The sequence below is a fragment of the Schistocerca cancellata genome, chromosome 7 (genome assembly GCF_023864275.1).
Source record: "Schistocerca cancellata isolate TAMUIC-IGC-003103 chromosome 7, iqSchCanc2.1, whole genome shotgun sequence".
Taxonomy (NCBI): domain Eukaryota; kingdom Metazoa; phylum Arthropoda; class Insecta; order Orthoptera; family Acrididae; genus Schistocerca; species Schistocerca cancellata.
The window spans coordinates 606,836,620-606,861,739 of record NC_064632.1 but is presented as its reverse complement, the minus strand read 5'-3'; the positions used below and the strand labels follow the sequence as shown (position 1 = coordinate 606,861,739).

The 25,120-nt window shown below is 40.5% G+C and overlaps 1 protein-coding gene across 4 annotated transcripts in view; it reads left to right on the top strand.

The window, feature by feature from the left end:
• The window catches only part of LOC126092191 (testis-expressed protein 10 homolog), a 180,712-nt gene extending 160,594 nt beyond the window's left edge, over positions 1-20,118 (top strand). For all 4 annotated transcript variants that reach the window (XM_049907673.1, XM_049907675.1, XM_049907672.1 and 1 more), the window contains 2 exons: positions 8,389-8,543; positions 19,803-20,118. In XM_049907673.1, the coding sequence (XP_049763630.1) occupies positions 8,389-8,543; positions 19,803-19,996 (349 nt within the window). In that variant the 3' untranslated portion in view covers positions 19,997-20,118. The remainder of the gene's footprint in view (positions 1-8,388; positions 8,544-19,802) is intronic.
• The last annotated feature ends 5,002 nt before the right edge of the window (positions 20,119-25,120 follow it).

The window sequence follows — 25,120 nt, the reverse complement described above, 5'->3', positions numbered from 1 at the left end:
CCTATAAAGGGTTAAAACTGATTAAAGAAAATAACAGCTTCATTGTTGGTCAATCTCTATATGTCAAGTTACAATTATGTACCAGTCCCCTGTACTTGTTTGTTAAAATGATCTGAATGTTAAGTTTTCTTTTCATTTCTCTGCAACTTTCCTGGGAGGATGGGGGTTTAAAAACCATGGGAGGTGCCAATGCCTACTCTCCCCCCACCTCCTCCCTCCCACCACCACCATCACCACCAAACACTAGTGGCCACCCTCTCAAGCCCATTTTCAGTGGGATTGTGGGATTGTTACACACTTGTTTGCCTCTCAAAACATGGATTCATATCCCAAGTGCCTCAGTACAAAGAGCTCTCCACACACCTTCAGTCCACGAAGGTTCTGATTCACCACTTTGCAGTGCAGAGATAGCAACACAAATGCTCAAAACACACTGGTCGGCAACCGACAGTCAACTGGCTACTGAGACAGAGGTGTAACAGAGGGTTGGATTTGCCCGATGCTCAGGCCAGCATCGCATTGCTGCACTCTGCCATTCAGCACTGGCAGGGTTGCCTTTACGGGTGGATTTACTGGTACGCCCTGTGAGGGCAGAAGTGAGTACCACATGCTGCCAATATGTGTATGTCTATGGTTCGCTGGCGTGACAACATTCCAATTTTTCTCTCACACTTGCAGGTGACTAATGGATGTAATCCTCGAAATAATTATATTGGCAGTTCAATAAGAGACTGTGTTCAAAGACAGATGTCACTGTAAGTGCAGGTTGGTGTGGTACTGTCGTGTACTGTGTATTTAGATTTGACGGTCACTGCAGTAAGTTGTGCTACACATATATTCCCCCCCCCACCCCCACCCCCTCTTCACGTGAGACAAGATAAAAACAAAAATGGATTTTGTTTGTGATGACACTTCTTCAGTAAGAACAGTTAGCTCTTGGTTCTAACGCCTGGGTTTGACAAGGATTCCCCAGTAGAGCCAGCAGATGTGGTTATCAAAGAAATCACTGAAAAAGCCCACAATACGATTCTCATCAATTGTCAGTCGAAAGTATGTGAAGCAGCAGAGCCTGTAGGAGCATGGCAATAGAAATGACAGTTAATATTTTACAAGATAAGTTGCCGACAGAAAAATTATTCACCCAAAGGGCCTTGTGAAGGCAGACAGTGAATGACATGTGGATGAGGATTTCAACATGGAAGAAGCTGTATTGGGAGCAATTTAAAACAATGAACACGATGGGTCACTTCTGGTAAATTTGCTGCAAAGAAGATGGAGATATTCCCATCCATCCAAAAGTTCTGGCGATGATATTATGGCATCTGAAGAAAGAATGATCACAGAACAATATACCAGTAAAATATTTTACTGCTGCACCAATAAAGTGAATGAAACACTGCCACATGTCACAAAAAAGTTCTGATTCATCCCATTTATGTGGAGTGGTAGGTGGAAAAGAGCAAGAATTCCATTTGAATTGCTGCCGCACCCTCTGTGTGGGAGGTGTTTGTCAATGCATACAATTATTTTAAGAGTTTGGAATGCTCCTCCTCACTTCCCACCACTCTGTCAGTTTTTTAAAAAAGGTTCGGACTTTGAAGAAAATATACCATCAGAAAGGTGACCAGGCGTAAAAAAAGGTGGTTTTGGAAAATAATAATGTCCTCATTCCTAACAAGGGCACTGAACCGAACTGCCTGTGTAGCAGTGTTGAGGCTAGGCAGCCGGACAGCAGGTGGTCTGTACAGAGGCTGTCAGTTGATTTTCCAGTTCTCTCTGGGTTTTCTGAAACTGTAATAACTTCAAGTTGAACAATTATATTTCAAGGAAGACGCACTACATGAAAGTCACAGATCAAGTAAACAGTGTAAGACGTGTGTACACTTTAAGAGTCAAGTCATAACTGAGTCCAAGTCTAGCAGCCGCAGGCTGGCTGGCCACTTAGGTGGCGCTGCTGCTGCACGGCTGGCAGACAGCACTGCATGTAGAGGATGCGTGTAACTGCGTGGCGGCACTTTGAAGATCGGCGAGTCACAACACTTTCCCCCCTTGGGAGATTCTTCACAGGTCCTGATGGAGGTGGCCTGTAGATTGCTAACGTCCATAGGTGTTGTTTGACTCGCCGTAAAGTCTCGAGGAGGAGGCTTCCCATACGGACGGAAGTGTCCCCAATGATAACGGGTCGAGTTGACAGGAGACATGGGGGGTCGAATCTGCTGGGGCCCCGTGTGCCAGTCTGCCCATTGCGGCAAGTCCGGTTGTTATAACAGGAGACGTGGGCGATGTGTCCGCATCCGTAGGAGAAGGAACCGAGTAGAGTTGCTCGGACAGATGATGGTCATCTGGTTCCTGCATTTGCACATCTCCTGGTGGCGTCAGTTCTTGTGCTGGCACCGATATGATGGTGAGAGGACTGCGTTGTGAGTAATGAGAGATTCCAGTATCCCGAGCGTCAGGTAGAGCCGAAGGTGGTGTAGCGGCATCTGGAACAGGCGTTGCCGGCACACGAGGCCGAAGCTAGTCCAAATGACGCACTGCAACACCCGTGTCCATCTGGATTTCGTACAGGCGTTGGCCACGGTGTCGTAAGATGCGGCCAGGACTCCATTTTGGCCACCTGCAATATCCCCGTACCCATACGAGGTCGTCGGCGGTGAACCGGCCGAGCGAAGGCACCCGCAGCCGTGAGGTGGAAGGCTGCAGAAGATGAAGTAGCATGCGGGGCTGTCGGCCATGTAAGACCTCAGCCGGGGTGTGGTCGCCCGTGGGGGTGAAACAGTAAGAAGCCAGAAATTGGAGAAGCGCGTCATCAGCAGAAGAAGTCAAGAGTTTCCTCATCTGAGCCTTAAATGTGCGGACCAGTCGTTCAGCCTCACCATTTGACTGCGGATGGAACGGAGGGGCCATGACATGCATGACGCCGTGATGGGCACAAAATTCCGCAAAATTGGAAGAGGCAAATTGCGGACTATTATCTGTAACAAGAGTAGAGGGAAGGCCTTCCAAAGAGAAAATGCGAGCTAGAGCATTGGTGGTTGCCGAGGTGTTAGGTGACATGCAACGGACAATGAAAGGAAAGTTAGAGTAGGCGTCAGCAACGAGAAGCCAATAAGTGTGTAAAAAAGGTCCCTCAAAGTCAGCACGAATACGCTCCCAGGGCTTCTCAGGCGAAGGCCACGGTGACAAAGATGACTTCGGGGCAGCGGCCTGTGACGCACAAGGGCCGCAGGCAGCGACCGTGTGTGCGATTTCAAAGTCGATGCCGGGCCAGTACACATGACAGCACGCCAGGGATTTTGTGCGAGAGACACCCCAGTGCCCTTGGTGAAGGAGGCGCAAGACCGAAGCACGCAAAGATGCAGGTACCACAACACGCGGCGAAGCATTTTCGGTGGAAAGGAGGATAACACCATCCCTAGCCGTGAGGCGGTAACGCAAAGCATAATAGTTCCGCAACAGATCAGAAATCTTAGTGGCCGGACAATCTCTCCAACCCTTCTGAATACAGCGTAAAACCCAGGAGAGGGTAGGGTCAGAACCCGTAGCAGCCGCCAGCCGGTATCCCGGTGATGGGAACCCGTCCACAACCCGCCGTTCAGCAACATCCAGGTGGAAACACAAAAGTTCGTCGCTATCGAATGCCAGAATAGGACCCATGGGAAGGCGAGACAGTGCATCAGCATTCGCATGTTGAGCCGTCGGCCGGAAATGACTCTCATAACGAGACAAGTAAAGAGCCCAATGCTGGAGGCGGTGTGCAGCCTTGTCAGAAAGTGATGTTGATGGCTGAAACAAGTAAACAAGTGGTTTGTGATCTGTAACAAGATGAAATTTGGATCCATAGAGAACAACACCAAAGCTTCTTTTTCAATTTGAGAATACTTTTGTTGGTCATCCGTGAGCGTTTTGGAGGCATAAGCAATGGGTTGTTCAGAACTGTCAGAAAAACGGTGCGCATGGACTGCACTGACCCCGTATTGAGAGGCAGGCGTCCGTGGCAAGAACAAGATGTTGACCAGGTCGATAAGTAGCCAGGCACGGGGCCTGTTTCACCATAGTCTTCAATTTCTGGAAAGCCGCATCACATGACACGGACCAGTGAAAAGGCACGTTTTTATGCAACAGGCGATGCAATGGCTGAGCCACCGAAGCATCAGATGGTAAAAACTTGTGATAGTATGCTATTTTCCCCAAGAAGGCCTGCAGTTCCTTAACAGATGTAGGGTGAGGAAGGGCATCGATTGCAGCGACAGTTCGCAGGGTACACTTTAACAGTCAAATCATAACTGAGTCCAAGTCTAGCGGCTGCTGGCTAGCTGGCCGCTTAGGTGGCGCTGCTGCTGCATGGCTGGCAGACAGCGTCGCATTGTAGAGGATGCGCGTAGCTGCACGGCGGCACTTTGATAGATCGGCGAGTCACAACACAAATCCTTTTCTTGAGTGATGAATGCTTACCATCACAACTTGCTTCCAATAATGTGAATTAGTGACTTTTCATGATAGTAATGTTTCGAAAACAAAAGGCATTGCTGCCAACAAGTCACTTTCATCACCTGAAGTCACTTTGTATCATTGAGTTACTTTTTCTTGTTATAAATCACTTTCAGTCACTTTTTCTACAATCTGAGGTGGTTTGGGTAGCTTTTTGGCAGAGAAGGAAAATACTTACAGGTGATTTTCAAACCACAACCAGAGATACACATTTATTCAGAGCAATATAAAAGAAACACTACAATAATTTACAATGCTTGCAATTAAAATGCCCATTACTTAAAAATGACACCACATAAATGGCCGCCATATTCCTTCATGCTCATAATCAGTCATTTATGGAAGTGAGACGTCATATCTTGCAAGACTGGCACTGAGATTTGATTAACCTCCTCCCAAATTTAATCCTTCAAGTCCTGGATGCTGTGTAGTGGGTCACACTAGAAGATGTGAGATATCAAACTACCCCAATGAACAAAATCATATGCTGACAGGTCAGGGGATCTTAGAGACCAGGAAAGATGTACTTTAGCATGTTAATAGAATGCTTTGAGGTTTTGCATATGGCCTTGCCTCGTACAGGTGGTATTGCAGTTCCTCATGCAATATTAGCCACACCCTGCGATTTGATATGTCAGGTTGCAGCGTGTGCTTGCTTGCAGATTGGTAGAACTTCGGCTGGAGGCTGCTTCTACTCACGCAACGTTCTCCGGTGTGCACTTGTGTTTTACACTTCCACGTCTCTTTCTCAGTATGTCACCCATTTACCTCAAAGTTCTGTATTCAGACTCTTGATAGTATGTGCTGACTGGAGTGGGGCATGATGTTCATGATTATATAGAGCAGAAAATACACATTGCACACCCACATAGCTGCCACTGTTTTGTAAAACTCCTCCACAGCAACAGTGCATTGTTTACCAGTCCACGATGTCATCTCAACTGAGTGTTGATATTGGGGTCAATTGAAAAGGTCTGTTGTCCATATGGCATCACTCCTGATTTCTGACTAACCTTTTGTTTACATCCCATGGTCTTGTGAGAGTTGACATCAGACTTCCCAGTCGTTGTATCTTCTTCCACAATAACCTACTGCCTTGGTGCATCATCCCAAGTACAGTGGGCAGATGTTTTGTTAGAAGCAACTAGTTCTTCAAGAGAGAATGAAACAGGAGCCAAGGTGTCTGAGTGGACAGAAAAATGGTGATCATGAAGTGTTTTGTGTAGTGTGCGATATCGTCGTAAATGTGGAAAAGAAGAGGTTTCAGGCACTGAATCAACATGCAGTGTCATCAAGGCATAAAGAGTTATTTTGTACAAAAATGGCACCACAACAGCTTCATATTACAGCTGCATTGTGCAGTTCAGCATCTTCTCTGAACAGTAGCAGCTTTCACAGGGATTGCCTAGGCTTCATTTAATAAAGCGTAGCCCATCCAGATGGTTAACCTTGCAAGCAGCTGCAGAGAGAGTGCTTCAGCAATGGGATGATGTCAAAAAATACTTCTTGCATTTTATTCTAGCTAAGAAGACAGCGGTGACAAGCACATTGTTCAGCTTCTGACAGCACCTCTCAAGCGGGTATCTGGAAAGAACCCCCTTCAGTTCTTGGCTCATGTTAAGAAGCATTTTACTAAGGCTTGTATATATGTTCATAAAACCAAGCTGGCAGGATCAAGAAATCTGTAGCATTTCTGGTGTCTTCATCCATGTAACAGAACATCAGCAGAAAGTGTCAGTGACATTGTAAACATCTCAAAAATATTACCTCAGGATACTGACTGTGGTCAGCTAGTGGATGAAAGGAGGCTTCTCCAGTTAGAAACCAGCACAAGTTCAAGCAAAATGTCGTGGACAAGTAGAGTGGTGACAGCAGCTCTAGCTCTGTCTCATGGGAATGCTGAGGGTGCAAATTAGTTGCTTTCGATCAAGAAGATATCTTAAGACAGACATCACTCAGCAAAATCCGTCACTGCAGTTATGACAGTAAAAGGTAAAATGAAATTCGATGACAAACTACCTATGACCAAAGAGCTGATTTCTTTGGTGCATAGAGCATACAACAAATACCAGAACTATCTAGAAGAAGAAAGGGAAAAACAAAAATATGAATAGGAAAAAATAGCAGTTCAGGAAGAAGAAAGTCAACAAAAACTTGAAGGGGAGAAAGAGAGTTTTCATCATGTGAAGAAATACTTAAAAATGACAGCAGGCACAGGAAAATTTATGGCAGCTAATAAGCTCTGATACTAGTGAGGCTTGTGGCTGCCTTACAAAAGAAAGACTTTTAAAAAGCAAGGTTTGCCCAGGCCATGTCGACAGCAGCTCTTCAGGTCCAGAAAGAAGTTTAAAATCAGAAAAAAGATGCAGATGCTCTCCAGTCTAGATTTAATAAAAGAAAAAAATGCTTTAATATCATTTATAACAAAAAAATCAAAGAATTAAAGACATTAATTACTCCAATGTAATTTTCTATGCAATTACAAGCTTGTTTTTTATTTTATCTCTTTTCAGTACATGACTTACATTATGAGCTAAAGTGTTTATTAATAATGGTGGAAAGTTTGTAAACTGTACACAACTTATGTAATTAGTTAGCAAACCACATCCAAAGTTGTACATTTACTGTTGATAACAGTGCAGTACATAGAAGTTTGATATTCCCCTTATACAGTCCAGGAAGATAAAATAAGTATGAAGCATGTCACATTTGACAGTTATTAGAATAAAAGTTAAAGAAATTATTTATTCTTGTTTTTAAACAGTTACTTATGATCTTATCTGGCCTTTTTGGTGGGGGATATTTCTCTACTTATATCAATAATGTTATTTTTTAAATAAATGTCATCACGTATTAAATAAAGTTAGTCACTTGTTTGCTAAATTTTGTCACTTTTATCACCTTTTTCACATCCAAAAACTATTGACAGTCCTGTAAAAGGGTTCCATGTAGGCACACGGTGTGGCCCATCTTGAACCTATTCAGTTGCTCGTTATCTGTGAACCCTTAATTTTGACTTGTCAGTTTTCAAAATATACTCCTACAGTAGATGTGTGGACAATAGTAACACAGATTCCACTTCTACACTGTGGAATGTCCTTGTTCTTTTCATGTGGGAAGCTGCTGTCTCCTGTTGTGTTCTGAGCAGAAAGAAAACACATAGGACATTAACCAACGATGGCAAGTTTTGCAAATCATTTATTCCTTGCTGGCACTAACCTTTTATGCCACACTGCGGTCGTTACTGACCATTGAGACATTGACTGAAATAGGCCTGTAGGCAATGTGCATGTAATGTAAAAAAAAAAAAAAAAGAAGAAGAAGAAGAAATTTTCACTCACTTCTCATTTCATGTGACCTAAAATTGTAGCTGGACTTTCTCCGCCACTGTTAACTGTACATCAGTACTCCTCATATGCAATGGGGCATTCCAATTAAGAAAGGAAAGGGCACATCTGTGATCACACAATGTGGCAGTATCACGTGTCAATTACCTGTTGTACAATAAAACAATAAATACAGATGCATAGACAGTAAATATGAAACACTGTGACCGTGATCATCTGGGACAATGATTTAATATGACGTTTCAAAATGAAAGTGAAATTTTTAGACAGAGCATGGTACCAGCTTAGTACCCCCGTGAAGGAGGGAAATTTGTGGAATTTGCTTATGCCACATTGTCATTAAAGTGATGCTGCCTATTAAATAAAAAATACCACACTTTGAAAATTAAAATGGTGAGCTTTCATAAAATTTCCCGTCACACCTTCAATACATGTGGTTTACGGAACTGACAAAAATTCAGTTCATGTTTCATTTTTACTTTATTTCTTTCTTTTTTTCCACTTTTTCCATTGTGCAGGCAATAATAAACCATGTATTTTTCTTCCTCAGGAGTCCTTCATTCAAGAAGTGGATTGGTCTGTTACCTGATGAGTTATGCAAAGAGTATGTTCCTTACAAAGTTGTTCAAGCTGTCCATCAGTTGTTATCCCAGAAGAATGTTCTTTTGCTTGAGCAGTTATGTCATAAGATTCACAAAATAATCGGTAAGTCTACTTCGTTCAGTGGTTTTACTGTGGTATTTTAGTGTCAGAGCTACTCTGTGACTGATATTGAAATACTATGTCATGTTAGTACAACTAGCATTCATTTCTCTCTGTAATTTTACTGTTGTTTCATTTCACGTCCATTGGAAATCAGCTTGAATACACATCATTGGCTTATAATGAAAACCTTCTATCTCAGAAAGCACAAATTTAACAAGAGGTGAAGTAAACTGATTTTGAGTTAATTAGTTTTGCATTTTATCTGACATAACCTTTATGCTTGGTTTTCACTTATAATTGTAGCATTTTGAAATAAAATTATTTGGGTATATTGATTAAGATATTAATGTAAAGATAAATAGAATTGTACATACCTAGTGGCGATAAATGTGTGCCTGGCTGTTGAAAACTGCTGCAAATTATTAAAACACATAAAACAAACTTCTTGTGTATGGTTTTTTCATTTAACATGCTCGCCTAGCAGTATACATGGTTTCTTTTTTTCCTCACTGAACGCAGCACCTCCCATCGGCATACTGATGGTTGAGATACAAAGTTTTTTACAGAATAATTATTACGTAAAAAACCTTGGATCTCAATTATTATTTATATGATGGTTTCATTCTAAGCCGATGATATTTTATATATAACACATGTATTATATGTGACTTTCAATTCACACTATCTTTCACATCGTTTCCTTATTGGCACCTAACTGGATTATGAGTATGGACACATGCCATGATGGTTCAACTTGAACTTGTCAGTTCAAAATCATTTGTGTACCGGAAAAAAGAAAATTGGAGATGAAAATCTGTGCCGCAAATACTGAAGGACAGGATGAGTAGTCAGCAAAATACAATATAAATTATGAAGAGACTGGCAATAACAAACAGTAGTTTATTTATTGTTTTCAGAATTTGGTTCTGTTCTCAATGAGAAACAGTCAGAAAAGAAAGCTGAAATGAAATGGGGTGCTAACAACTCATGTTTTCAAACTATTAAAACACAACTGCCTTTACCTGGCTAATGGGATAAAGGGATGACTTGGTAGGAGTTGGAAAAAATGGCAGGTTTAGTAATCTGCCTACGTTTCAGAGTGCAAGCAGTAATATATATAGACGAAGAGAGTTTGAATTTGTATCATTATAATTTCTCTCAAATTTCATGCAGAATTTAATACAGTTTCTTTCCTATAAATTATGGGGTTGCTGGAACCCAAAATGTCGTTTTCAAGTTGCTTTGTACACTTGTCTCAGGACCATTTTTGAATAATATGAATTGCCATTACCATCCATTATAACGAAATATATGGCATTACACTTATGAACTCCCCATGAACCACGGACCTTGGCATTGGTGGGGAGGCTTGCGTGCCTCATCGATACAGATAGCCGTACTGTAGGTGCAACCACAACGGAGGGGTATCTGTTGAGAGGCCAGACAAACGTGTGGTTCCTGAAGAGGGGCAGCAGCCTTTTCAGTAGTTGCAGGGGCAACAGTCTGGATGATTGACTGATCTGGCCTTGTAACACTAACCAAATCGGACTTGCTGTGCTGGTACTGCGAACGGCTGAAAGCAAGGGGAAACTACGGCCGTAATTTTTAACAGTTTTGGGCACTTAGTGCCCTTCTTCAGAAAGTTACATGTATCGCGTTATTTGCAGGTGTCAGCATTAAGAGGCACACACCAAAATGTTTTTGTGGAGACACTGTGAACCATATGATCACATTATCACAGCACCACCAGTAAAGAAATTAAATTTCTTTTGTGCAAGTGGTTGTTTATTTTGATTAATATATTGCTGTGGATTAAGTCTTTCCATGTGTAACATGTTTACTAACTAAGCTGATGTATCATTGGGGGTACAAAGTTGAGCATAAAAGTTCCCTTAGGGGTACATAAAGAAGAAATGAACATTGATAAATTTTAGCGACTGATTGCATTCTGTTTTACTGGAGGGCGTGATGATGTCCATTAATGTGAAACGAACATTTAGCACTTATTCAGCGATTTATTCTATCACTAGTTGAGGCACACAAACATTAAGATATATGTTTGTGCGTCAACTTCACCACTGCAAAAACATCACTGCCGAGTGTGAACGTTTGGAGGACCCGATTGCAGGCATACTGAAGGCTTACCAGCCCCTAGACTCACTGCTTTGAGAAGCTTGTTAGGTTTATCTTAATTTCTCCTAATATTAAATGTAAAATCATTACAGTGAGGAGGGGTGTTAAGATTGCAGTTTAATGATTATATCTGTGACTTACATCGAGTAATTTTACAGATTTAAAAACATAAATACTTGCTGCCATTTTTCATTGCTCAATTATTTGTTCAGTTTAATAAAATCAACTTTTAACATTTTGTGAGTGTTATGTAAGAGTGAGAAACTGAAAATTTGTCAGTTCTGATCTAATTCTCTGTACAGGCAGTGCTTGATGCCTCTGTTTAACTTCCAGTCCACAGTGAGTCAATAAATAGGTGTCTTACAGTTCAATGGTCAGAACTCTTTCTTTTCATGGCACTGCTGTCCGCTTAATGACTAATGCATCCTACGAGCCCAACTCTTGCCTGTAGCTTTTTTTTTTTTTTTAAGTCCTATTTTTCAAACTAGGAGAGAGAAAATGCTAATGAAGTACGCACAAAACTACATTATGAATTGTTGGTAGATGTTTAGTTAACAGTTGGCAGAACGTGTCAGAGTTTACAGTAGAGACCGAGACCGTACTGGTCGATAGCATCCGCACACAATTAAAAGGAGCTAAGAAGCGTAAATCTCATTTCTATGCCACAATGAGTTTCGGGCTATCCACTGATTTCAGTGTGTCCATTTTTTCCTACCTATCAATCTGATAAAGTCACTAGTACACAATGCCTGGCTGCTGCGTCCAGCGTTTTCGTGGCCAAATAAATGATGAAGCAATTGCTGGTTCATTATAGGTTCTACACAGGACTCATTGTCAGAGAATAGTAATCTCACTGCACGGCCTCTCTGACACCCCACAGCGGCTGGCTCCTTTTGTCATTCTCACCCTACAGGCAGGGAGATATCTGCTTCCTGCACCTCCCCCCCCCCCCCCCCCTCCAGCTTCAAAACAGTGTGTTTCTGACATGTAGCAAAGGGAAGGAGAGACAACAGTGCCTTAAAAATAAGTAATTAGAACCTCTAAGAAAACTGGACAAGTCAAGGGAGCACAGCTTCACCATCAGAATATCACACGGAGATGCCAGTACTCGACATTCAAGATTATTCACAAAAGGAAGTCAAGCGGTTGTCAATGATAACTAAAGCTTGAGCTTTTCCAGTTGCTGGAAAGATAATCTTGTCACTTGTAATGCAAAGAAATGAATAATTATCACAGAAACTAAGAAGAGAACTTAAAAAAAAAATGAGATAACTTGAGAAATGTGAAGATTATCCATAAAAGCTTGGAAATGATCCACCAGATAGTTGCATTGGGATTTGGGGAATCATGCCAGCACTCAATCAGATCTGCCCAGCAGGTTAATGATGAGTGCTGGTGTGCCACCCATCCTGAATGTGATTTTTAGGCAGTTTCCCACATCCCACTAGACGGATACCCAGATTCGCACACTTTTGCATGCAATTATGCTATTAGCTCGTGGTCTTACGGTAGCTTTCTCCCTTTCCGTGCACGGGGTCCCGGGTTCGATTCCTGGTGGGGTCAGGCGATTTTTCCTGCCTTGAGCTGACTAGGTGGTGGTGCGTCATCATCATCATCATCCATCCATCCATCCATCCATCCATCCATCCATCCATCCCCATTACGGTCAGAAGAAGGCAATGGCAAACCACCTCCGCTAAGACCTTGCCTAGTATGGCGGTGCGGGTTTCCCGCATCGTCCCCTACACACCTTGGAGTATGGGACATCATCATCATCATCATCATCATCATCATCATCATGGTACACAAATTCCATCCACGAGGAGGAAAGGGTCAGCAGCAACAGAAGGTCATCTGTAGTGATAGGACAACAGGCTGGTTTTAACTTTTTTTTTTTTCTGTTCAAGCAGTCTCTGACAGTTATGTCAAACAATGGAAAAACCAGGAGCGAATCATGAAAATATTATGAAAAAGCATAGATTGCTACTCACCACATAGTGGAGATGTTTAATTGCAGACAGGCACAACAAAAAGACTGCTAAACAAGTAAGCTTTTCACCAAAAGGTCTTCTGAAATAGACAACACACACACACACACACACACATCACATCATGTGGTTTTTTTTTCTGCTATTTCAGAAGAAGGCCTTTTAGCTGAAAGCTTACTTTTTTAGCAGTCTTTTCGTTGTGCCTGCCTGCAACTCAACATCTCCAGTACATGGAGAGTAGCAATCTATCATTTTCATGATATTGACAGTTATCAGTTATATGAATGTTTTCACTCAGTCTCCAGGTTTGAGTGGTTCCATTTACATACTTTTTCATTCTTTTTGGTTATAAATAAGCCAAGACTAGGGTTGCCAACATTTTTTTGAAATGTATCTAATTTCAAGGAGTGGTAAATAGCAAGTATATTTCTAAAAATGATGTATTTTGAAACTTCATGTATTTCTTTGCTTGAATGTGATTTTTTCATAATTCTGGCATTAACATTTTCACTGCTACGGGCCTGTTTACATGTCCTGCTATGCAGTTCTCCATGTGTTGTGGAGGTGTATACGCACTCTGCTTTTAGTTTCCTACAGGGCTACAGGGCTATGGATATCTGAATGTGTCCTGAGCCACCAAACTCTCACTGCTGTGGACATGTTTTTTCCATATCCCGGTGAATAAAAAGTTTCAATATCTTGACTTGTTTACAAGATATGACAATTTTTATGACCGCATGATTCGCGATGCACAAGGTTGTAAATGGCCACATCACACACAACCTTCCTTTGAATATAAAACCGAATAATTAGAGAATGAAATGGGATATTGTTCTACTCTCAATTTTAAACAAAATTTCGATATCTTATGTACATTTCATTCACTGCAAGCTAAAATCAACCTCACACTATGTTTTTTTACCTCTGCAAGATCTTGAAAATTTCACGCAATATTTTACTTAAATTGATTCAGCACACTAACCATGGCGTATAACGAAAAGAAAGTCAGTCCCTTATGAAGTGAAGATATGCAAATATAACATTTTTTTCACCTAATAGTTTTCTTAAGAACAGATGATATCTATTTCAAAGCATCTGGCAAGTCCGCATGGCCAGAACTGGACCCATCACGCCCGACTGTCCATTGGGTATAAAACACAATAACTCGTGAACAAAATGAGATATAGTTCTGCTCTCAATTTTAAATCAAATTTCAAATCTTACCCACATTTCATTCACTGCAGTGCAAGCTGAGATCAACCATAAGCAAAATTCATGCAATGCATTTTTACCTCTGAAAAATCTTAAAACTTCAATCAAAATTTTACTTAATTTACTTACAGTGTAGTTTGTATGGTGAATAACAAAAATAAATTCAGTTCTTTATTGAGTGAAGATATCACACTGAAAGATGTGCAGAAATTAATTTTTTACCCAATACTTTTTTGAAAAATTTAATGCTAAGTATTTCATATAGGCTGGAATGCCATCTCTCAGTACAGGTACCAGCATTTGGCAACCCGTACAGCCATAACAAAAACACAGAATACAAACAGCACTTATCTAGCAGAGAAAGGGTTAAATATGGATCTTTGGTTGGTTTGAAAAAGTCAATAACTGCTGCTACATTATAAATTTATGTTTGAAGAAACAAACAATTTCTTTTTAATTTAAGTTTCTCGAAGCTCGGTCTCTCTCTTCCCAATGGCTCAAACTCGTCACCAATAATTCTTTTGGTAAATGTTAAGATGACTTAAACAGAAAGCATTTAAGATATATTTCTTTTATTGTTTAGTGACTTAATCACTTGTTTTTTAAGCATGTCAGTTTGCAAGAAATATTTCCCATTGTGCATTAATTTCCTTAGAATTTCTTTAATTAACATAGTTTCAAAATATGAATCCCCTTTGCAGATATGGTGTATCACATTGAATTTATCTCGAGTATTCCTTTTTACCCAGTCATATGAGTTCTCCCATTCCCATGACCATTATGTATTTCAGCATTTTGATCAAGACACAAAGTTCGCTATGAAGTAAATGCCCAATCATGAACATGTACAAAGAAATGAACTACACTGTACAGTCATATTACACTGGCTACGTGCCAATAGCCTAAATAACCACCTCTCGCAGTGCGGACTGTTGCGAGATGTGCAGTAAGAGAGTCAATGAGGTTCGGGAAGGTACCGACGTGGGTGCGGATCCGTGCCGACTCTAGTGCTGTGGCCAGCTGCACTAGGTCTCTCAGCAAACATCTGCGTCGCAAACAGCCTGAATGAGGTGGTCCCACACATTCCTGATTGGTATTAAATCCGGGGAGTTTGGTGGCCAGGGGAGTACGGTAAACCCCTCCCAGTCCTCTTCGAACCACACATGTACACAGCAAGCTGTGTGAAGCGTTGCATAATCCTGCTGGTGGATGCCATTGTACCGAGGAGAAACACACTGCATTTAGGGGTGGACATGGTCCCCAAGAATAGATCACTGAATAGAATATTACAAACTTAGCCGTTTCAAAAATGTTCCCACCCTTGACCCAAAAACCAATGACCGTGTCTTTGTCGACATCAAATAAATCACTCCATTTCCACATTATGATTGTTCATACCTGTGAAATACTATAGCTACAAGATTGTAAAATTTAAACAGTTTTGTGTGCATGGGTACGGTTTGGACATATGTAGCTGCCAACTTAATTTCTTCAGTAACCATATACAGAACTGCTTACGATGTGGTAGTTGGAGTGGAATTTGAATATTGTCCAGCAAGTATTTCAGCTAGAGTAACTCCGCAGCAGTTGTTGGCAGAGCTACATATTCTCCCTCTGTAGAATACAAAGCAACACTAATCTGTTTCTTTGTTGCCCAACAGACTGTGTCGTCGAAAATTGTAACAGATCTTCCTTTTTGTTCCAGTTTGCACGGCATAGGCCAGAAGAATTCCTCGATTCCCTTTTCAATAATGTAATTTCCTATCAGTGGTTCCCTTAATATCGCTCTAAACTCTTTTCCAGCATCTTCAGAGTTCTTCTAATGGATTGTTTTAATATCTGCCCAAGAAGTTGACCACAGCACACAAATCTGGTCTTGGTGCTGTCATTGCATGCATCAAACATCCAATTGACACTTTGCATAGTTTATTGATCCTTTTTCTCTCCTTTATGTCCAGTGTAACATCTGTAGTTGTCTAGACCATCTTGTATGTTGAATCAATCTTACAACCTCTTCAAATACAACGTTTGGCTCAGATATGTATCTCCTTTGTTCCTTAGAATCTCAATTCCCATGTATGGTTGCGGTTCTCCCAGTTACTTTATTTTAAACTTGTACTTTAACTCAAATTTCACTCTGTCCATTTCCTCTCTGTTATTTCCTGTCATCAGAATAGATCACAATGTAAATGAGAAGTTCCTTTAAAATCTTACAGTAAAGACATTTATCTGCTTCTGACTGAGTGAATCTTAAGAAATAAGGAATGTGTGAATAGAATGATTCCATGCGAGCGGTGCTTGCTTTAAGCTGTTTAAAGATTCCTGTAACTTACAAACCAAACCAGTTGTGTCTTTCAGTTCTTGAGGAATAGCCACTCCTTCAAGAATAACCGTGTATATTTCCTCCTTGAGCAATCCTTCAAGAAAAGCATCAGTGAGAACCAGTCCTTGCTGGATTGCAGTAACTAGCATTACTCTAACAGTTGCAGGTTGAGCCACTGGTGCATATGTTTCCTCACAGTCAAATCTCTTTTTCTGTGAACACCTGGTACCCAAAAGTCTAGCCTTATGTCTTACGATATTTCCATCTTTGTCCTTCTTCAATTTGAATACCCACTTACTACCGATGGCCTTCCTTCCAGGGGGTAATTTAACAATGGTCCAAGTCTTGTTTTCCTTTATAGAGTCAGTTTCATCCAGTATAGCTTTAAACCAGTATTTCTTACCTTCACAAGCTGCAGTTTCCTTGTAGCTTTTCAATTCATCATTGATAGACGATTCAGCTTTCAGTTCACGAACAGCATAGTCGTCCAGGTATTTCGGAGGGTTCCTCTTTTCTAGTAGAACATCCAACAGTTTCCTTTTCAGTTTCCTCTCTGTCATCGGTCAGTTCTGGTATGCCAATTCTTTTATGACTCCCATCATTTGACTTAACATTTTCTTCGGTAAAGTCTCTTTCATTATCACCTTCGTGCTCCTTCTCTGATTATCCCTGTACACGTTCTGGAATCCAGTCCTCAATCAGTGCACTATCAAAGTCAAATCTTCCTTCATAGAAAACAATATTCCTTCCTGTAGCTATTTTTCCTTCCTCTGACATCAAAAGTCTGCAGTCAATAGGACAGTAGCAAGTGAAGTAGTACTTCAAGAACTTGCTTGCCAAACTTCCCTGGTTCCTGTGGTACCAGTAGATAAGTAGTGCATCCAAATACTCTCAGCTTCCTCAAGTTAGCTTTCCCATTGTACCACAAAGCTGCAGGAACATTTCCTTCCAGAGTCACAGTAGGATTTCTATTAAGTATGTTCACGGCAGTACAAACAGTTTCTGACCAAAATGTCTTATTTAATTTACATTGAAGTTGCATATGATGAGCTTTCTCAATAAGAATTCTGTTCATTTCCTCCGAGACACCATTTTCTGAGGACGATATCTGATTTTAAACTCAAACTGCATTCTTTGTTCTTCAAAAGGTCCTTCAACTCATTCAATACATGTTCACAATCATCGTGTGATTTTCAAATTGAATAGCCACGGCACAAAACATCTTCAGGTAGCGAGTACCTCCAACTTCAATTCCAGTGCGTAGGCCACTGCGAAATGTATAAAGTCATCGACGAGGATATACTTCTTTTTGTCAAATGATTACAGTGACGTTGGCCGACACAGGTCACTGTGGGTCAACTCGAGAGGACTGGGAGAACATTTCCTACTGTTACAGTATAACAGCTGTAATTGTTCTTCATTGACATCATCTTAGCATCGACCGGTGGGGATTTTCGGTTTGTCCAGTTCCATACCGTCAACATGTGACTGGAGGCATTTAGTGTTATCATAACTCAAACGGCCTAATCTTCTGTGCCACAGTTTCACATGAGATCCAGATGAAGCAGCTGACAAGGCTTTACATTGCAAAAAATTTAAAAATATAACTGAGATTCGTTCCTATTTGCAGTGGCAGTAGTTTCTTTTCCTTTTTTGTTTAAACCGTAAGCTTTTTCAAACATGATACTAAAACCATTTAATTAAGTTTTCCGTTGCTCCAGTCCAAGAACCAATTTGTGTTGTTCATTGATTGGTTCTCACTTGATGCTGCAAAGCAAAAACCATCTTCCTCCTTGATGTTTGCTGGTTCCCGAGTTCTTGTTTGGTAACTTCACACTTCAGTAAGCCCTTTTGTGGCCAGGCTTTTCACAACATTGACCAGTGAAGTTGTATGAGTTCCCCTTGTTGGCATCTGATTTGCCCCCCCCCCCCCCCCCCCTGCTGCCCCCACTTTCTTTTTGCTATGGAAAGCTGAAGGAGGCCTCATCATTTTTCACAAAACTCAGCGTAAAGTCTTTCATTGAGAGTGTTTCCATTGCAATAACCACTTCATTGTATTCTGCAGGCATCATTAAAAGTAGGTTGCACACAATGTTGATATCTTTGGTAGTAGCTTTAGTCGAACATAAATCTTGAATCCATTTATCAAACTTTAGAAAATGATTAACTGGCATATCATTTGTTGCATTAAATTTCATAATTAACAGTTGTTTTCTCAACAAAGGTTGACTAGCAATTGCACGAGATGTCCATAAATCAAGAGGTTACCTTATCTTTTGCATATACCAAGAGACCATCTCCAGTGAGTCGAATGAGATGAGATTTACATTTCCGATCTTGTTTAGCCAGTTCAGACCCATCTCTCTGGCCGTCGTTTACCTCCAGTAATCATTTGATACCAGGCTGAGTAGACATGGGGCTGTCCCAGAGGGACTAGAACGAGGAAAAAGCCCCACCCATATTCAGGATTGATCTAGGAACCTTTAGTGCTCTACCCACTTGACCACCGTGGCCACACTAGCATAAAATATTCTTACAAAATCTTAACTATTTCATTTTGCGAGCAGTAAAAATAAATGACTCAAAATTAAAAGAGTTGTAACATAATTCATAAGGATATAAGATAACTTTACACATTCTGTTGGTCTGTGTGCTATACGACAGCTGTTCAAAGATCTTTGACTGGACAGCTGAATCATTGGTTGGCATCCCGTAGCAGGGTATTACAATCTTTGTTGGGGAATGACTGTTAACTGCTAGCCAGTGAATAGGATTCAATAAGAGGGTTAAGTGCTGTCAATAATTAGCAATGTTATACAGTGGGATGTGTAATGGAGATTCAAGTGTGTTTGACAATGCAGTTCTGCTGCTTGCAGTTTTTTAACTCTGTATATTAGCACAATACTTTTAAGGTATGGAATGCCACATGGACAAAATAGAAAACTATCTATTATATATGTTACTTTGCGAAATGATGATTCAGTAGATTGCTACTCGCCATATAGAGGAGGCATTGAGTTCCAAACAGGCACAGAGAAAAAGAATGACAGAAATATATCAAGCCTCCATCAGAAGTAGAAAACTCTCACACATTCACATGACAACTAACACCACTCTCTCTCTCTCTCTCTGTGTGTGTGTGTGTGTGTGTGTGTGTGTGTGTTTCTCTATTCTGGAAGAAGGCCTTTTGGCCAAAAGTTTAAATATATAGCAATCTTTTTGTTGTGCCTGTCTGCAACTCAGTGTCTCCTCTATATGGTGAGTAGCAAACTTTCCATATTGGTTCTGTTCCATACTGGACTTCCCATTGCTTAAAATAATGAGTTGTGTGTTCCTTGTTTGTAGCACTTGATAATGGAAGTATGTCTTCCCAAAATGTGTTTTAAAGTAAATAAATTGCTCACTCACACAACAGGTGCATCATAATCACCTTACTGATACGAAAATTTTGTCTTCACTTTCTGTTGGTTGTGCTGTTTCATTCAAGAGAATAATATTTGTTTCAAGTTTCACTCATAGATTTATATTTTGTGGAACAAATTATCACTCAATTTTTTTCTTATTAATTGTGCAGTGAGTAATATTTTGTGAATATTTTTTCAGATAATCTGGCATACATTACAATCACTGGCACAGAGAACACTCTTGAAGCAAAAAAATATCTAGGCAATTCAGTGTACTGGGTAATGAACCATGACAGAAGAGTGGCACCCGTAATACAAAAGCACATTCAGAATGATAAACTGGACAAGGAACTGAAAGTCCATATCGCTCAAATTTTGGACCTGTATAATTGAGCATGATTCTTACAGAATGTTTCGGAACTATAAATAAAAGTACAGAAACAAACTTTTTTTGCTATTTAATTATTAATTCTGTTTAATTGTAAATGTTTAAAAATAAATGAAGCAACATAAAATGCAGTCGAAACCTGTTTATCGACGTCGAAGTCATTATAGCTAATAGTTAAAAAAACCTTCTTCTTCTTCTTCTTCTTCTTCTTCTTCTTCTCTCTCTCTCTCTCTCTCTCTCTTTCTCTCTTTTTAATAAAAATTTCATATCTATAAATTTTAGGCTGCTGAAGAGTTAAAACTTCAAAGAGTGGCAGATATACAATACGCCTACAGTATTTGCAGTATGCTATTCATGGAAAGGGGCTGAAGAGAATTTTTCTTATACTTATGCAGCACTTACAGTTATAACATGCCAGAAAATTGTAAAACTCTTTAATAAGAGAAGAAAGCAGCAACAACAATGTAAATTGTTCAAACATGTCGAACATGGTCTTTGATAGTGAATGAGATAACATGTTGAGCATGTTTAAAACTTACTATAAGTGCTGCATAGTATGATAGTCATGAATGGCACAACTTCATTCCAATTACTGCATCTCTAAAATTAATCAACAGCACCAAAATGAAAAGGCAGTATTCTTTATAATGAAAATATCCAGCACATATAACCACAGAACAACAATAACAAATACACTGTTATTCCACTCTATATGTTGAAAAAATAACACATTTTGGAATTTAATTTTCTAGTATTCTACCATCACAGTACAGACAGTTTTGTTTTGATTTCAACCAGTTGCTTTAAATTTGAAATGCAATAGAGTAATGCATACTTCAGTACACTGTTCTGCTATCTTTTGTTTGCTTTTTACATTTAAGATGTGCATAAGCAGTTTCCAGATATGTTGCATTTGTTTTAACACCTCATTATTGTCATTTGTATATAACACTTTTTTGAAAATAAGAAATAATGGCGAGCTCAGAAACATTGTATCCAAGATCAACAGTTGAAGTTTGGATTTCCAACATACGTGCAAATTTATTAGCTTTCGCTTGAAAAATCGAACCATGAAGCAGCATATTGTTTGATTTTTTCTGCTTAAACCATGTAAGTAGAGATTTTTTTTAAAAGCGGTGTTCAAAAAGACTGTGTTCTCTCCCTGTCTTTCCAAATTGTAATTCTGAAGTGTGTTTCCCCATTTTCTAATTGCATTATGTGTGACTTTTCTTCAGTGTTAAATACTTTCCTCTTCTTTTGCAGCATTTTTAAAGCAATGCTTGCATTGGCTGTTTAACAAACAAATTTATTTGAAACAAACAAACTACAGAAAACAGGAGTTTGAACATGGCGTTACGTCATTGTTCGTAATCTCCAAGTAGTTAACAAACAAAAATGAATATTGAATGTTATACTTGACACATTTCTCCGAAAATGTAATGAAAAATATGTTGTTTTACACAATAAGTCAAAGTAAACAAAGTTGTACTAAGCAATTTTTTTAAATATAGAATTTACATATAATTTAGAGGGAGCTCACATGCAATTTAGGGGGAACCATTGGATTTTGACTGTTACAGTCAATACATCACTAAAAGTGATGTTGCTGTAAATGGTATTGACTGACTTATTTTAATGTAATTAAATTGGATGACAATGACACATTGGTGAGGCCACACTAGTGAGATGAGCATGGATAAAGGTCGCAAAAATATTAAAATGGGAACTGCAAGGAAAACCATCAAGAATGCCCCCAAAACTTTCGTGTGCTGAATGGTGCTTCCTTTCCCCACTGCTGTAGGTTGTACAGCTGGTCATCCAAAAGCTGGACCATTTTCTTTGCTAGGTACACGTGCTGCAGAAATTGTAGGGTACAGAGAGTCAGGGTCTCTTTGAGCTCTATGGAAAATACAATATAATGATTAGGAAGATGTATCCTGAAGACACTGTTGGGGTAGGTTACTGAACACCTAAGGGAGTCCCCTTAATAGCAGCCATCAGTGTACACAATTTAAAACTGTAATGCCCGTCAAAAATGTTAAAAAACAGAAATTGAAACATAAAATCTGGAGCACAGTATTTCTTAAAATTTGTCAACTCCAAAATAATTCTGGGCTTCTGTAGGATCCAAGATGGAGACTTCCTCTAACATTGGTGTTAAACCTGAAAACTAGCCACACCCATCTCCAAAAAGGCAATCCTTTGCACGAATTATGTAGGGCCTCATCGGTCTATGCTGTGTAGGAAAGTATGTCCCCATTGGTGATAGAGCAACGATTTGTCATGTAGATGTGCACGACGTGGACTAGGCCTGGCGCATTGCGAGGGGTTGTTGCCTGATGTGAAGCAGTGGCTCACTGCCGGCTGTGCTGAGGCTCAGTGAGAGTCTGCTTTTGGCCGGCCAAATTTCTTCATGGCACACTGCAGCCAACATTTTCAAATGAGAGTGTCCTGTTGATGCATACACCATGCTCCCTTAACCTACCGGAATTTGCATGAAAGCCCTGTAAAACTAGAGCAGACAAGTTAAGACATTTTAAAATATTGTGTGGTTTTAGGGACTGTCTTTTCATGTTTGAAGGGTTGGCAACCGTGTAAGTTGAGAGTGAAATGTGAGGTCCAGAAACATTACTATCTCTTTAAAATTAAGAACAGTGCCCCTAATTCTCAACACAGGAAAGTTTAAAACAGAATACGAACAGTTAAAATGAGTGCTAAAAGACTTCTCGGTTGAGAATTTAAAACCTCTCTTCCCTGCCAATTCATTCAACCATCGAAGAGTCAGTTGCAACTGATGAGTTGTTGTTAAAAGGCTTGAAGAGGAACAAAAGGTAGAAGTTGTCAACAAACAAAGAACACTGGACAGACGGTTTAACAATGACCATGACACTACTAATAGCTGTGGCAGAGACAGTCACACTTAAAACACTATGTTGAGGGCCACTGTTCTCCTGCTCAAAGCAATCACAGAGGATGTTACCAACTACACATCTAAAATAGCAGCCTGAGAGAAAGGACCATAAAAAGATGGTAAAACATCCTTGAAAACCTCATTAAAGGAGTTGCTGGGATAATGTGGCTCCCAAGTAATATTGTACGTCTCCTCAGTTCAACAAATATATCCAAGAGGTGATGTCAGTGCAGGAAAGCCTATTGTATAGCTGCTTCCAGATGGACCAGGCAATCAGAGGTGGAGCAATACTTCCTAAACCCACACTGCAAGTGAGTGAAGGAGCTGTCTGAACTCTAAGATTCAGACAAGGCAGTGGTTAACCATATGTTTTCCCAGACAGCTAATGAGAGCAACACTACAATAGCTACTCAGGTATAATAAGTCCCTCCAAAGTTTTGAAAGTGAATTTAAAATGGCCTGTCACCATGTACAGCGACGCCAAAATAAGATTAAAAAGGATTAGGAATATTTCTTTGCTTCACCCTGTGAGGTGCCATAACATACTATAAAGGACCCTATCATGCCCAGGTGACTTGTTACAAGCTGCAGATAATGCAGAATCCAGCTCCCACATGGAGAAGGGATAGTTGTATTCTTCATCGGTGGTGGAATTGAAGTCCCAACTGCCCCTCTCAGCAGCCACTCCGTAGCGCCGGAAAGTTTAATCGTGATGCAGTGGCTGTAACTGTAGCAATATAGACTGCCATAGTCTGAGCAGTGTCTTGCAGCTTGATCTGGAGACTTCCACTCCCCATTACAACTGCCACTAGGCACCTTCCTTCTCTCCCAGAAATCCTCCTGATAGCCTCCCATAAGACTGTACTCTCAGTGGAACAGTTTGTGGTGGTCAAGGACTGTTGCCACAATCTCTTCTTGTTCTTTCTAATAATTTGGCAACATTTTTTTTTCCCTTGCTACCTGGAAATTTGTGAGGTTCTCTGTAAGTTGGCCAGCCATTGAACCAAAGCAGACTGCCTTTTCAACTGGCCTGAAGATTGCAGAATGGTTGCTTCAACAGCTCGTTGGATCATTTGGGCAATATGACCTACCCATTCCTAGACAGTGTTATGGTTTTCAGGCACAGCAAGTTATATGTAATGTGTCCAGTCTGCCCAACTGAGCACGAATTTACTTTTTGCACAATTCTGTTTGGCATGTGAATCCAGATAGGGAAGTGATCACTCAAGTGCAAGTTACTGACCACTTCTAACTGAGCAGTGTGTGAAAGGGCTGGAGAGTGTACAGAGAGATCAATAGCAGTGAACGACTTTATCACAGTGCTGAAATACGTGCGGTACACCTTGTTCTACAAACTCACACCTGAGGACATGAAAAGCTGTTGGTTGTTATACCCCTGCAGCAGGTGCTTGCTCCAAAGCACGTTGTGTATGTTAAAATCACCACAAAGGATGAAGGGGTGTGGGAGCTAAGTAAGGAGGTCACAGAAACCTCTTCTTTTGGCACCTCATGTGGGGGCAAATAGAGTGAACAAATTGCCAACCGATGACAGACACACACACACACACACACACACACACACACACACAAACGCTCTCTCTCTCTCTCTCTCTCTCTCTCTCTCTCTCTCTGTTACAGCGACTGCTTGTGGGGCTGGTTGTGAGGGAGAGAAATAAAGAGCGATAGGCAGCCTGACAGAAAATAGTGTTAGCACCCAGACATTGACAGTTCAACAAGCTTTCCTACACCCAAAATAGTGGTGGCAGCTCAATCTGGTGTCAGCAAGAGTAACAGCCCCTTGCAGCAGGCAGGAGAAGAGAACGAAAAACATATTTCTGCTAAAACAGTCTTACCGCTGCTCCCAAAACCAAGGTGGGGAGTCCTAAGGAGGAATGTGTGCTCACAAGCCTACAACCTCCATCACCTCAAGGGGATAAAGAAAACCCTACTCGTACCACCAAACGGTGGGGAGAAGTCCAATGACCACTCACCTTGAGTGCCATTCCATTTCATTTATGTGCTCTACTGTCATTGCAGAAGCACCCTGGACAAATGCTTTCTTTTAGCATTACTTGTTTGGAGAACTGCTTGGAGCAGGAATGCGGTGGTGATGTTCTCCGTCTAAAATTACTCTATACTGTTTGCCAGAAATTATTTACCATGTGCATTTTATTATTATTACTCTCAGAATTCTTTCTGTATGTTGTGTGTGGCACCA